The sequence below is a fragment of the Scardinius erythrophthalmus genome (genome assembly GCF_964197995.2).
Source record: "Scardinius erythrophthalmus genome assembly, chromosome: 3".
In the NCBI taxonomy this organism is placed as follows: Eukaryota; Metazoa; Chordata; class Actinopteri; order Cypriniformes; family Leuciscidae; genus Scardinius; species Scardinius erythrophthalmus.
Window position 1 is genome coordinate 25,841,593 of NC_138223.1, and position 13,354 is coordinate 25,854,946.

A 13,354-nucleotide genomic window follows, 5' to 3' on the forward strand; every position below is an offset into this window, starting at 1 on the left:
CAAGCAGAACAAGACGACAAGACGTGTCAGACCAAGTGCAACAATGAGCAAAGTTTGGCATCAATATGTCAAGGCATTGCAGAGATAAAGCCTGAACAGTCTTTTTGGCATCATGCCTCAACTTTACTGCTGCGCTATATGAAAACAGTTTCGTCTATCGACACGAAATCCATAACTTTTCGTCGGCACAGTCTGGAGATGATACGATTCGATTATGGTGAAAATCGGACAAACGGTCTAGGAGGAGTTCGAAAAAGTAGGTTTTGAATGAAAATCAAGATGACGGACAGGAAGTTCGGCCAAATAAGGAAAACTTGGTATCTATGTTCTCGACGTGACCCAAGGAATCTATTAAGACCAGTGGCATTTCAATAGCCAGATTTATTCAAAAGTTATATGCCTTTTTGTAAATTTTGTTATAACTTTTGACCACTAGGTGGCGCTGGTTCGAAACTTCTCATGCTCCTTCACATCGTGCTGATGACCCATACTGAGTTTCGTAATGATACGTTCATGCGTTCATAAAATAGAGCTTTTTAAAAACAGAATTACCCCTAAAAACAGAATTGATAGTCAACAAATCTAAATACGCAAAGAGGGATTACATTTACATAAAAATGGCAATGTAACTTCATGGATTGAAACCCAAATCCCAAAATATAGCTATAAACTGCTCTAAATCCTATATTGCAAAAGATAGGTTTACATAGGATATGTAGTTCAGCACCAAAACTCTACTTGCAGCTATTCATCGCCAATGTGCCTATGCCAACCATGCTGTAACCTATTACTAATGGGCAGCCCAAATAAATGTGTGCTGCTTACGTGCTGTGTGAAACAGGCTTATTTTACTGAAATATGGCGACACTCACAGCTTTTGTCTGTCCACACGTGCAGCTCCTGCGCCAATTCAGGAATCACCAGGAACGTCCGCCAACCCTGTCGCTTTTTGGACTTAAGAATATCTCCAAAAATATGATCCCCAATGTACACAATATCCTTCCCTTTCACTCCGAGTAAATCACACACAGTGTCAGAGGAACCTGGGCAGAGATGACAACATACATTTTTTAAATAATTACATATAATGGTAACACTTTATTTTAGGGGTCCAGAATAATGCATTACTGTAGTTAAGCAATAATTAATAATTGACTTATTCACAATTAAGCATTAGTTAAGCACGAACACACTAGTAATTAATGATTAACTTTAAATGTTAAGGCTCCTGAATTATGTGTTAGTTAAGCATGGACACAATAGTAATTAATGATTAATTGAATGTACAGTAAACACCTTTTAACCATTATTTACAACTTAATAAGCCATTTATTATTTTTGTGTAGTGATGTAATATATTTATGTGCCATTCTATTAAGTTAACTGAACAATAAACTAGTAATTATGTTTAATTACTGCTGGTTTTGCAGTTGTAAATTGCTAAAATATTGTAATAAAGACAATTTGACTCCCTATTCTTAAGTGAGAAGTATATCCTCATTAGTTATGGCACTTATTGAGTGATATTCAAGTTTATTAACCAGAATTAGACAATAATTAAGGCTAAACTGCCATCAATACAGTACTAATAAAGACGATTTTACCCTTTGTTCTAAAGATAGGTTCTAATTTACAGTATTGGTTTGTTTAGTTATTCTGCCACGTTACCTCACGAGAATGTGTATTTTTACGTAAAGTGTGGTTCTACAACACATGCATTTACTTATGTTTTCATACACTGAAACGTACAATATTGAGAGCACTAAAAACATTTCACTCTGTTTGTGACTTCTGCTGCAGACTCGTTTCAAAGGATTACGTTAAACAAAATTGCACTTTAAAACCTTAAAATGAATAACATTTCTTAATCGTTTAACCATTATTTTTCTTGTAATACAAATCTCAAGCTTGTTATGAATTAAAAAATTGCTGCCTCAAAAAGCTAGACACAACAAGTTTTACGGCAAATATCAAACGCTCATGGGTTCTCGCCTGCTTCGTCACAGATTGTGATATGCCGTGAAGTGAAGTGGGATACCCTTTTCATGGATTAATAACTTAAATCCTGCCAGAACCAGAGAGGACTGCGACTGCAACACATCGTCATTCGGACTACTATTGGTACAGCTTTTAATAAATAAATTATTATGATTACACTTTTCTGTCTGTTATGTTTTTCTTTATAACTCTATATTTTCAAGAAATGTGTATGGGAAGGTTTAGAGGTTTGAGTAGGATTAGTGGCTCAAAATATATTTTTAATACTATATTGTTACAAAATTTTTCCTTTTCCTAAATAATCCTAATAATTTCTATCAATTACGTTGTGTATCATTTTATATTCTCAATAAAAAGGTTTAGTTTGGGTTAAGGGATAAAACATTTCTATAAAATGGTAAAAAGGGAAATTATACAGATATCTTTATGATATAAAAGATTCGTAAATAATATAAGTTTTTTTGCTGTAAAAGTGCAATATGTTTTTGTTTAAATGTTGCCGATACATCCATGTTGTAGCTTACCTTTCACCATTGATCCAAACAATGGTGTCTGTACATATTAATACTTATATAACAATGAGACCACCTAATAAGTGCCAGAATTGAGGATATAACTTTCACTTTAGAATTGGGGGTCATATTGTCTTTATTAGTACTGTATTAATGGCAATTTAGCCTTAATTATTGGCTAATTCTGGTCAAACTTAAATATCACTCAATAAGTACCATTGTACCAACTTATGAGGATATAACTTTCACTTTAGAATAGGGGGTCAAATTGTCTTTATTACACTATTTTAGCCATTTATAACTGAAAAACAAGCAGTAATTAAACAATTACTATCTTATTGTTCAGTTACCTTAATAGAATGGGACATAAATATAATTACATCACCACACAAAATTGCTTATTAAGTTGTAAATAATGGCTAAAATGTGTTTACTGTATATTCAATTCATCATTAATTACTATTGTGTCCATGTGAACAAGTAAATCATTAATTACTAGTTTATTTATGCTTAACTAGCGCATAATTAAGGACCCTTAAAATATAAAGTTACAAATTAATTATTAGTGTGTTCATGCTTAACTAATGCTTAATTGTGAACAAGTTATTCATTAATTAATGCTTAACTAATGCATTATTCTGGACCCTTAATATAAAGTGTTACCCATATAATTTATATTTATAATATGAATTTAAACCACAAGCACTATATTTGCCAAAATAATCTCAATATGACTTTATCATGAATATCTCAGCCAATCAATGCTCTCACAGGTTTTGCCTTCAGTGAATCAGAACTAAGGATAACACTTTACACCACGTCCCTATTAGTTAACATTAGTTAATGCCTTAACTAACATTAACTAACAATGAGCAATACATGTATATTTGCACAGTATTTATCAATCTTTGTTAATATTAAAGTTAATAAAAACCACCCGTTCATTGTTAGTTATGCAAGCTCAGGTCCATTAAATACTATTAACAAATAAAACTTGTTATTAATAATGTATTAATAAATATTAAAATTAACATTACCTAGGATGAATAAATGCTTTAGAAGCATCTGTTCATGTAAACTAATGTAGTTAACTAATGTCAACACAACCAAACCAAACGTGACCACACATGCAGTTAAAAAATCATGTGATAAAGTGTGGCTCTGTAATAGACTTGTGGTCTAAATGTTAGTCATCAGCGGAATATGTTTCAGGGCCTTCAGGGAGATACATCTGTGAGTGTGTTGTTTGCATCTTTATCCAAAAAATTTCCAGTACCTCCAGAGTAAACAATGCCATGTTGTAAAGGTCCAGTGTATGTTCCTATTTTCAGCCGCCCTGTGGTCTGGGATAGAGAACAGACCGATTAATATTTAGATGTCCAAACTCTCTGAATATTCATTCAATGTACTTCAGTGGTTATAAACAAAAGGGCTGGGGCCCACTCGGGGGCCTCAACATGACTTAAAATAAGACAAAAAAGCTTTAAAATAAGCTAAAAATCTAAGCAGACATTAGCTGCGTTTACAAGGACCCTAACTAATCCATTTGTAATCAGACTACTAGCACAGTCCGAATAAAGAAGTCACACGTATCAAATCCAATTCAAATTTAATTTGGATTGTAAGGGGTGGTTTAAACCTTTTCTAAACTGTTCGATAGGACATGTAAACACTTGACTTGATCAGATTAAAAACAGAAACGGGAAAGCTCTGCGAAATATGCAATGACGTAGAAATGGCGTATTCACATATGATGCACGAAACGAGCCGACGTTCTTGAATATAGTGTAAATTCTCATTCCATGCATTGTCTGTGAAGTGCTGCTGGACAGCGTTGTCCCATCAGTACTTGCTTCATCCACAGACGCCTTGTTTTGGGCGCAGGAAGGGTGCGTTTTTCTGCTTGATAAATTTAAGCAGCATGGCACAATGATTCATCTGACCACTGTCTCCTAATCAGGACCTCGAAATAGATAAATATTAAGTCTGCTTTATTACAAAGAAACAAAGTGATGGTAGGTTGATGGTTAGTATGCGCCAACAGCAGGAAACTCTGTATATTCATGCAGTGTGCGCATGCCAAAAGATCAAATCCAATTTGAAGCTTGTGACATATAAACGCGCACATCAACCCGATGACTTTATTCAGCGTTCATGTAAACACTATGTTTGGATTCATCAATTGGAATGATTTCATTCCGATTGAAACAAAAAGTGTCCATGTAAACGTAGCTATTGTATTTCCTATTTGAATTTGTTCCCTCAATGACTGTCATTTTAATTTATGAACCACGGTTCTCACAGTCTCGGAAAATCGGGAAATGTGTCATGACAATTTTTTTTAAACTAAACATTAATTGGTAATGTGTAAACAATAAAGAACAATCAGTTATTTAGCTATTTTAATTATGTATAATTACTTTATTTGAAAATATTGCCACTATTAGTTACTGTACATACAAAAGTTTGAAAACAAGCAGCTTTTCCATTACATCAGAAGTACCAGAAATATCTTGGTTGGCCTTTGAATATTTTCTTGGAAGATGAGAGGTATTGCAGTCAAAAAGTTTGAGAACCACGAATTAACTTTATTATTGTTAATTTTTACCTTTTTTAATGTTACATTTTCTCAGCACATATAAATTACAAAGAATCACAAAGACACAGAGGGGTGTGCCTGCTTGATGTGCACACACACACCGTTTGTGTTGTTTAGCATGCAACGCAATCAACAAATTATGCAAATCAGGCACTAGTGCAAATACACCCACAAAATAAGAACTTTTTGCACTGCTCAGATTGGCCAGTTATTGATGCTGTGAGATGTTTAGCCCCTTAAAAGGAACACTCCGACTTTCTGGGACTTTAGCTTATTCACAGTATCCCCCAGAGTTAGATAAGTCCATACATACCTTTTTCATTTCTGTGCGTTCTGTAAGTGTTATTTGACGCACCCACCGCTAGCCTAGCTTAGCACAAAGACTGGATGTAAATGGATAAGGTAGCATACTAATCCCAATAAGTGACAAAATAATGCAAACATTTTCCTATTTACATGTTGTGATCTGTATAGTCACAGCGTGTACAAATAACAAGGCTATATGAGATAGAGACCATTTTTAAATCGTATAAATACTGGGAACTATATTCTCACTAGGCGTAGGAGCACAGCTACTTGGGCGGAGTGATTAGCGCAGCACACGAGACGCCCTGTGGTGAGGAGCAGAGAGTTCGCTCAGAGTTGGAGTAACAGAGTCAGGAATTACTAGATAGTAAATTTATAGTTTACAATCATGGGTGTTCGCTGTATTGTAAAGAGCTGCGACAATAAACAGGGGAGACCAGGTAATACTATGATGTTTCATAGAATTCCAACCAAAAACTCTGACCTGATGAATCGATGGCTACTTGTTCTGGGTATAGATCCAAACACACCTGTAAACAGCATCAAGAAGTATTTTGTTTGCTCTGAACATTTTACTATAGACGACTATTTTGAAAAAATGCAAGTTGCCACACGGACCATGAAACGTGTGCTAAAGGATACAGCCATCCCATCGATAATAAAGACAGGACAAATTGGATCACCTGTTGCTGCGGTAAGTGTTCCGTTATGTTTTGAGATGACTAACATTAGCCATACTGTAACAGTGCCATGCTAATGTAATGTAACCTTAGTAGTGACACTATTACGTATTACGTAACTTTGTATGAATAGCTAAGCTACAAGTAAACAGGTGATCATGAAAGGCTATTTCAAATGTGCTATGTCAGTTGACGTGTGCATATTTTGTGTATTGACACACTGTATGCAATGGCTATACTGCCATTTCATTGAACTATGAATGATCATTATAACAAAATCACTTACTTGGTGGACAGCTGACCATTAGGTTCACTCGGCATGGGGCGTTTCTTCCAGTTGATCTTGTCACAATGGGAAAAAAAAACGACAACTGCCGGGTGTATTAGGGCAGAGAAATCTTCCGTGGTAGTGACGCAAATATTTTGATTGTCATCAAGCCTTGACATTGATGGCAATACCCGGTCCCATTCATTACAACAAAGGCACTCGGTTTCTGTCGGCATAGGTTGGCATGTTCCACATTTACACCACCAGTCCGTGTTCGTTCTGATTCTCCCCTCGACATCAATCTGTTCGGCATCTTGTCTTACAGCTTCCAAAGTTTGTAACTCCTCGTCTGTGTATTCTGGCTCAAAACTATATGGTTCTGGATCTTGGTTTGATACCCAGTAAAATTCCTCTGACAATTCCTCAAAGTCAGCCATGATCACGAGTCACGTTCGCTACTAGCTAGTTAGTCATGTTTGTTTTGTTTGCGGAACCATCAACAGGGCGTCTCGTGTGCTGCGCTAATCACTCCGCCCAAGTAGCTGTGCTCCTACGCCTAGTGAGAATATAGTTCCCAGTATTTATACGATTAAAAATGGTCTCTGTCTCATATAGCCTTGTTATTTGTACACGCTGTGACTATACAGATCACAACATGTAAGTAGGAAAATGTTTGCATTATTTTGTCACTTATTGGGATTAGTATGCTACCTTATCCATTTACATCCAGTCTTTGTGCTAAGCTAGGCTAGCGGTGGGTGCGTCAAATAACACTTACAGAACGCACAGAAATGAAAAAGGTATGTATGGACTTATCTAACTCTGGGGGATACTGTGAATAAGCTAAAGTCCAAAAAAGTCAGAGTGTTCCTTTAATATTGCAAAGGGAAGACAGGACGGTGCTCAGCTTTCAGCTTGTATTGTGCTCAGCAGACTTCAGTATAAACGCTCTATACTCAGTGCTGACTAACCCTCTTTGTGATTGTGTTCAGCAGGATACAATGTTCCAGAATGTGCAATTCTACACCTGCTGACTTGGAAAGTTGGCTTCTGTTTTTTGTAGGGGTTTTGGTGTTATTTACTCACCGTATCCACCTGTCTCAGAACCGTTCCCTCTCCAAAAAATAAAGGCTTTCGAGCATCCACTAGGATGAGGTCAAAGTACGACTGCCAAGGACGGTGTGGACTGCCATGCTACAACAAAAAAACATTACTATGAGCAACAGTATATGGCAGGAAACTCTTTAGAAAAGTTCAAAGAGAGGTTGAAAATACCTTTGGGCCATGGGGGAAGTCAAACAAGTATGTCATAATTTTCTGTAAAACAAATCAAAACAAAAGCTGGGTTTGTTAAAAGATGATGATGGCTTAAACAAATAGCTTCATGAGGCAGATATTATGTGCGTCCAAATATGAAACAAACCAGTTGCATGTGTGGTTGTTTGTTGCTCTGATCCAAAACCTAAAGAGCTGCATACAGAGGGATTTTTAAGGAATCATGGGCACAGTTCTGACGCAAAGCTGTTTGAAAAGCTTTTTTAATTAATTCCCTCAACAACCGTCATTTGAACCAGGGTTCTTCCAGTCTTGGAAAATCCGGAGATATGAGGGAATTTTAAAAGTGTCTTTACTAGACCATAAAAAGTCATGGAAATTTAAATATATATACATATATCAATATATGAGAGATTGATGAGAGATTTCTATGTGAGTAAAAGTTGGTTTCTACCAATTGCTAAGGCAGAAACATTCATGATAAAATAAAATTATATTGATTGCAAAAAGTGTTGATAATACTAAAAGGCACTGATAAAAACAGTTAAATGTAAAAATGAGGCTGTGAGGTATAGGCTAAAAAACAGTGTGTTCAATGGCTTGTACTGTTGTTTAATAACATAATAACATAATAATTGTTTAGCTGACAAAATCTTTCCAAAAGGCTTTCAATACAAAAAAACGGTTTTGAAAGTTGTGAATTGTGAAAATAACATGTGATCTAGGACCATTATACAGCTGATACCTGGCGTCTACCCTGTCGAAGTTCATTTAAAATTGTATATTTTTCCCAACATTTGTGTGTGCTATGTTACTGAGCTGTTAGCTTACATAAAGCTGCCAATGTAAGCATTCCAAATCTTTCCTTATAGATAGCATGCTGCCATAGATAGATAGCATGCTTATAGATAGCATGCTGCTGTGTTGCCTGTATGCAGCAAGGCAGCTCACTAGGTTCTGAAAGAGAGCTTAAGTATGTGTTTGCATCAGTAAACTCACTTCTGTGTATTTGTAGTCACTGTTGGTGGCTAAGAAAACTTTTGCGACTTCAGTCATGCGGCTCAGCAGCAATGGCAACTTTGCCTTTAAATGAAAAAAAAAAGTTTTTTTTTTTAGAATTACACTTCCCTTGAAAAACTGTAGCACAAAAAGACAAATCAGTAACTTAAAAGACAAACTTACATCTTTCACAACATACTTCTCCAGGTTTTCCACTGTTTTCTCCTTCAATGTTCCCTGAGTAAATCAGCAACGGAGCAAGTTTATGACATGCATCTAAAACACTTCCAATAAACACCTGCTGTTTATATTCATTTTACTATCAATCCTAGCTGCTTGCTATTAAATGTCCACAGCAATGTTACCCTGGCAGATTACTCTGACTTACTGACTTCCTCCTCTGACAACTAATATTCAACAATATTGTTGATTTGACTGCACTAGCATGATGATGAGAACTGGATAAGAACTGAACTGAGCTGGATGATGACATCACTGTTTTTCTGTAGAGCTGCTTATAACTGAATTCAACTTATTACATAATTGATGAACTTTAGACAGTTCTTGAACCGAACTGACACTTGTCTTTTTAGAGCTGCTTTACAGCAGAATTGAACTCTGTGTGCATCACTGATCATTATTTGCTTTATCTGTGTATAAAGTGCTATATGAATAAAGGTGAATTGACTTCAGAAAGAAAGAAAAACAAACAGAAAACATTTGTACCTTAAAATGTACCCAGTCTACAGCATCTCGGATATCTTGGAACATGCTCTTGAAGGACATGAAGAGGTCTCCATCCTTGAAGCCTGTTTCACAGCTAAAGGTTTAGAAGAACAAAGGGACAGCAGAGTAAGACGCCGAGCGCCAGCCATGACACATTTTATCGACAGTCAGACATGTTTAAATGGGACAGTCTTCCCTTGTTTGAGGTTGTCCGAGCCAAACAGGAAAGCTCTCTCCCCCTAAAAGGACCAACAGGTGTTTCAGAGGACATGCATCCATACCAAAACACAAATCACAGACTACTATGTTTTAACAGATTTTATCTACATAGGTCTGGCTGCTTTTTTCCCCCCAGAGCATGAATAAAGTTATTTCCATGCCGTTTAAAATGTATAATTCTATTTGACCTACTTTACATGCACTGTGATTAGTCATTAGTAAGTTACGGTAAACTGATGATAAATTATTTCATGCATGAACATGAACCATAGTTGAATCACAGACAACAATCTGCTTGTGTCATCATGTTTTATAGCATAGTTGTAAAATTGTTTTAAGATTTTCTTATCAAGTTGTAGCGTGCTTTCTGGTGGACTAATATAGAGCGTCAAATAGTCCTCACCCACAGTAAATGATACTGATTATCAATCACTGGTATGGCTGTATGCAGTGTCCATGGCAACAGAGCAATAGAATCATAGTCACTGGAACTCCTACCTGGAATATCGGTCACAGTTTGAGAAGAAGTCAACCAGGCAGGCTAAGAGGTATGTTTCTGTGCGGAGAGAGAGAGTACAAGATATAGAAAGACAGAGAGTGTGAAAGTTGTTCTCAAATTTAAGCATGAACAACTTAATTTTTTTTGCACATAATTTAAATTATACACTACCGTGTATACCGTCTAGTCAATAAGATTTTTTATTTTTTTTAAGAAATTAATTTTATTCAGCAAGAATGCATTAAATTGATGGTTACAGTTAAGACATTTATGATGTTATAATTTCAATTATTTCAAATAAATTATATTCATTTGAACTTTCTATTCATCAAAGAATCCTGAATTTTTTTAAATCAGTTTCCATAAAAATATTAAGCAGCGCAACCATTTTCAACACTAAAGGATCATGTGACACTGAAGACTAGAGTAAAAAGTTATTTTAAATTGTAATCATATTTTACAATATTACTGTTTTAACTGTATGTTTGATTAAATAATTGCAGCCTTTTTGAGGACGAGACCACTGTCTAATATTAAAAACTCTTACTGACCCCAAACTTTTGAATGGTAGTGGGTGTAAAAGTAACATTTTGCCACACCTACCAATGACTTGAGAAAAATTACTGGCTGTAAGACTGGAAAAACTGCAAGAGAGGGCAACTCTCTGAGAGAAGAAAGGAAATTAACATTTGAACTCACTCTTGTGCACCATTCGAGATGCAAGTCTCACCTCAGAATCATCCTAATCTACATCTTTCCCTCTTCCCCCATTCCTTCTCTCTCATGCTGAGATAACCAAAATTCACCCAAGAATCTATATGGTTTAATGTGAATAATTATTATACAGTATTACACGTTTGGTATCATTTGAAATGTCTCAGTGCGACTGGTTCAAATGTCTCATTCCCAATGAAGTAAACCAAAATAATAAGGTATTTAAGAGTTTAGAGAGAACTCGCACACAGAGGAGAGTGTGTCTTCCTGGCAAATGGCATCCTGCTCCCAAAAGGTGTAAACTCTGAATGCAAATTCCCATTGTTAGCAAATGTTTCCATTTGAAAGAAGTTTCCGTCTATATAAAGAAATGCAACAAGAGGCTCAGGGCGATTTGTAGCTCAAATTAGCCCGTGATGCTGAGAGTGGTCAAGACAGCATCATGTATTTTCCAATGTCAGGTTCACATCTTTTCTCTTTATTCCAGAGCATTTGATGTTTTGTATTTATCTTGTTTGTATCTTTGAACTGATCATGAAATTGGCATGATACATTTACCTGACATAATAAATTGTTACAATTGATTTTATTCCGAATACTCTGAAATTGTTTTCCCAAGTAGATTAAACGGATTTGTATGTTACCGCAAGTTTTGCATCAGATTAGTGACGACTAATATTAGGCACTATTTCAAGTGTACGTGTTTTGCAAAGACAAGAAGTGAATTTCCATTTAGGGCAGCAAAAGTGCAGCTTGACCAACCTAAATCTGGGTGTGTCTTACCTCTGTTTTAATTTAACATTACTTTAGATAATCCAAAGCTATTATAAGACAAGTAAAGTTGGTTGACTTATATGTGTAGTAGTGGCCATACCTCTACTGAAGTAAACGTTACTTTAATTTCAAGTGTATGCAATCACAGGGGCAATACCAAAGTATCTTTGATTGTGCAAGCGTGAATGCGACCGATCTCATGTATATAGCAATTACCTCTGTTTAGTGACCGAAGCTGGCGAGATTGTGATCATGAGACCCACGTTAAACAAGGCGTGAGGAACTCTGAGCGACATAGCTTCCTAATATGAATGGGTAAAATATAAGTAAAGAGTTAAATAGAACAATCAAATGTGTTGTTAAACTATTATATAACTGACCAATAACCAACTGGCAATCTAACTTAAATTCGAGGTCGTGATAAAATGGAGTCAGATATAAAATGGAGTCAGATAAAAGCTTAAATGGAATTAAATTACTTTGCCACGCAGAAAGACAGTAACACGCAGACACCTTCACCCATTCTATCGGAAACAGCCATTGGACTGATTTAGACGGGCTGATTTACACTGGGCATAAATATTTTTTATCAGCCATTAAACTGTGTGTGCATTATGTGAAGGAAGGAAGACACGCAGGCAAGCCTGAAGCATGGCAATGCAGCTTCTCATTCCCCTCTCAAGGAACCGGGGGTTACATAAGTAACCAGAGACGTTCCCTTTCGTAGGGAAGTCAACACAGCGACACTATGCCACTACGCCATGCTGACTAATGAAGGTTACCAAGCACAATTTTGTCAGGCTTAAATGCGTCAGTAACAAATAAGGAAGCAATCTGTCTCACCACAGCCTTGCTCCTGAGAAAGCTAGTGTTATAGGGACAAGGAAAAAAAGCCCTGAAGCATCCTTGCTCAACCTTTCCTGACACGGGTACTCTTTCCCAAACCAGTCCGAGCTACAGCTACAGGAGAGCCCAGAGCCCCGAAGAGCAGAGCTATCAGGGGAGACTACAGACATAGCCTCAGCTAAGTCCATAGCACAACAATCCAGCAGCCAAACCAGTCAACAGGTAAACTATGGAGTCACTTGCAGCAACTCCACACTGTTACACCATGTCTACACTTGTCATGTCGCATCACGTTGCTCGCATCCAAAGACAATGGATTATTATATATCATATTTATTATTACACATTATACTCAGTGATGTTGTCTTCATGACACGACGAAGCACGACACGACAGATCACTGACAGTAAACTGATGCCTCGTTCTATCTATGACGTGCTCCAAGCACTCACCATACTTCTCATAGGAAGGACAAATTTGCAACGGTTGCTTTATCGCGGCGTGTAGACAGCTTCTAGTTGTTGATTAGATGTGCAATGGTTGCGTCCGGTGTAGACACAGTGGTAGATATCGCTGTAGATTTAGCAGCACAGTACTGTAAAAACCTACAGTACAATAACACATTTCTACATTACAGTAAAATACCATAATTTTGATTGCATTCTGGATAATTTCGATTTAGCAGGAATATTTTTGTGTTTCTGTAACCTTGCTGTAACCTGGCTGTAATACACCAGACAATAATACAGGATTTCTGTAACTTCCGGTGACTGGAGAAGGAGAATGGTGGATTTCTGGAAGTTCGGCAAGTTAAAAATAATTGAATTATTACGCTATAGTTTTTACACTACAGTGTACATAGTTTTTGGTGTGGAATGAAACGGCAAATTTAGCCAGCTAAATTTGCAAACTCCTCCCTCACTCAGTAATTTCTGATCG

General features: G+C 36.5%; 1 protein-coding gene across 1 annotated transcript in view; it reads right to left on the bottom strand.

Annotated features, from left to right (window-relative positions):
- The window catches only part of nt5c2b (5'-nucleotidase, cytosolic IIb), a 37,438-nt gene that overhangs the window by 5,573 nt on the left and 18,511 nt on the right, over nucleotides 1–13,354 (bottom strand). Inside the window, exons 7-14 of the mRNA XM_081361725.1 lie at nucleotides 10,081–10,138; nucleotides 9,364–9,457; nucleotides 8,821–8,874; nucleotides 8,638–8,721; nucleotides 7,639–7,680; nucleotides 7,450–7,557; nucleotides 3,787–3,853; nucleotides 873–1,043 (exon numbers count right to left, since the gene is read on the bottom strand). Of these exons, the coding sequence (XP_081217851.1) occupies nucleotides 873–1,043; nucleotides 3,787–3,853; nucleotides 7,450–7,557; nucleotides 7,639–7,680; nucleotides 8,638–8,721; nucleotides 8,821–8,874; nucleotides 9,364–9,457; nucleotides 10,081–10,138 (678 nt within the window). The remainder of the gene's footprint in view (nucleotides 1–872; nucleotides 1,044–3,786; nucleotides 3,854–7,449; nucleotides 7,558–7,638; nucleotides 7,681–8,637; nucleotides 8,722–8,820; nucleotides 8,875–9,363; nucleotides 9,458–10,080; nucleotides 10,139–13,354) is intronic.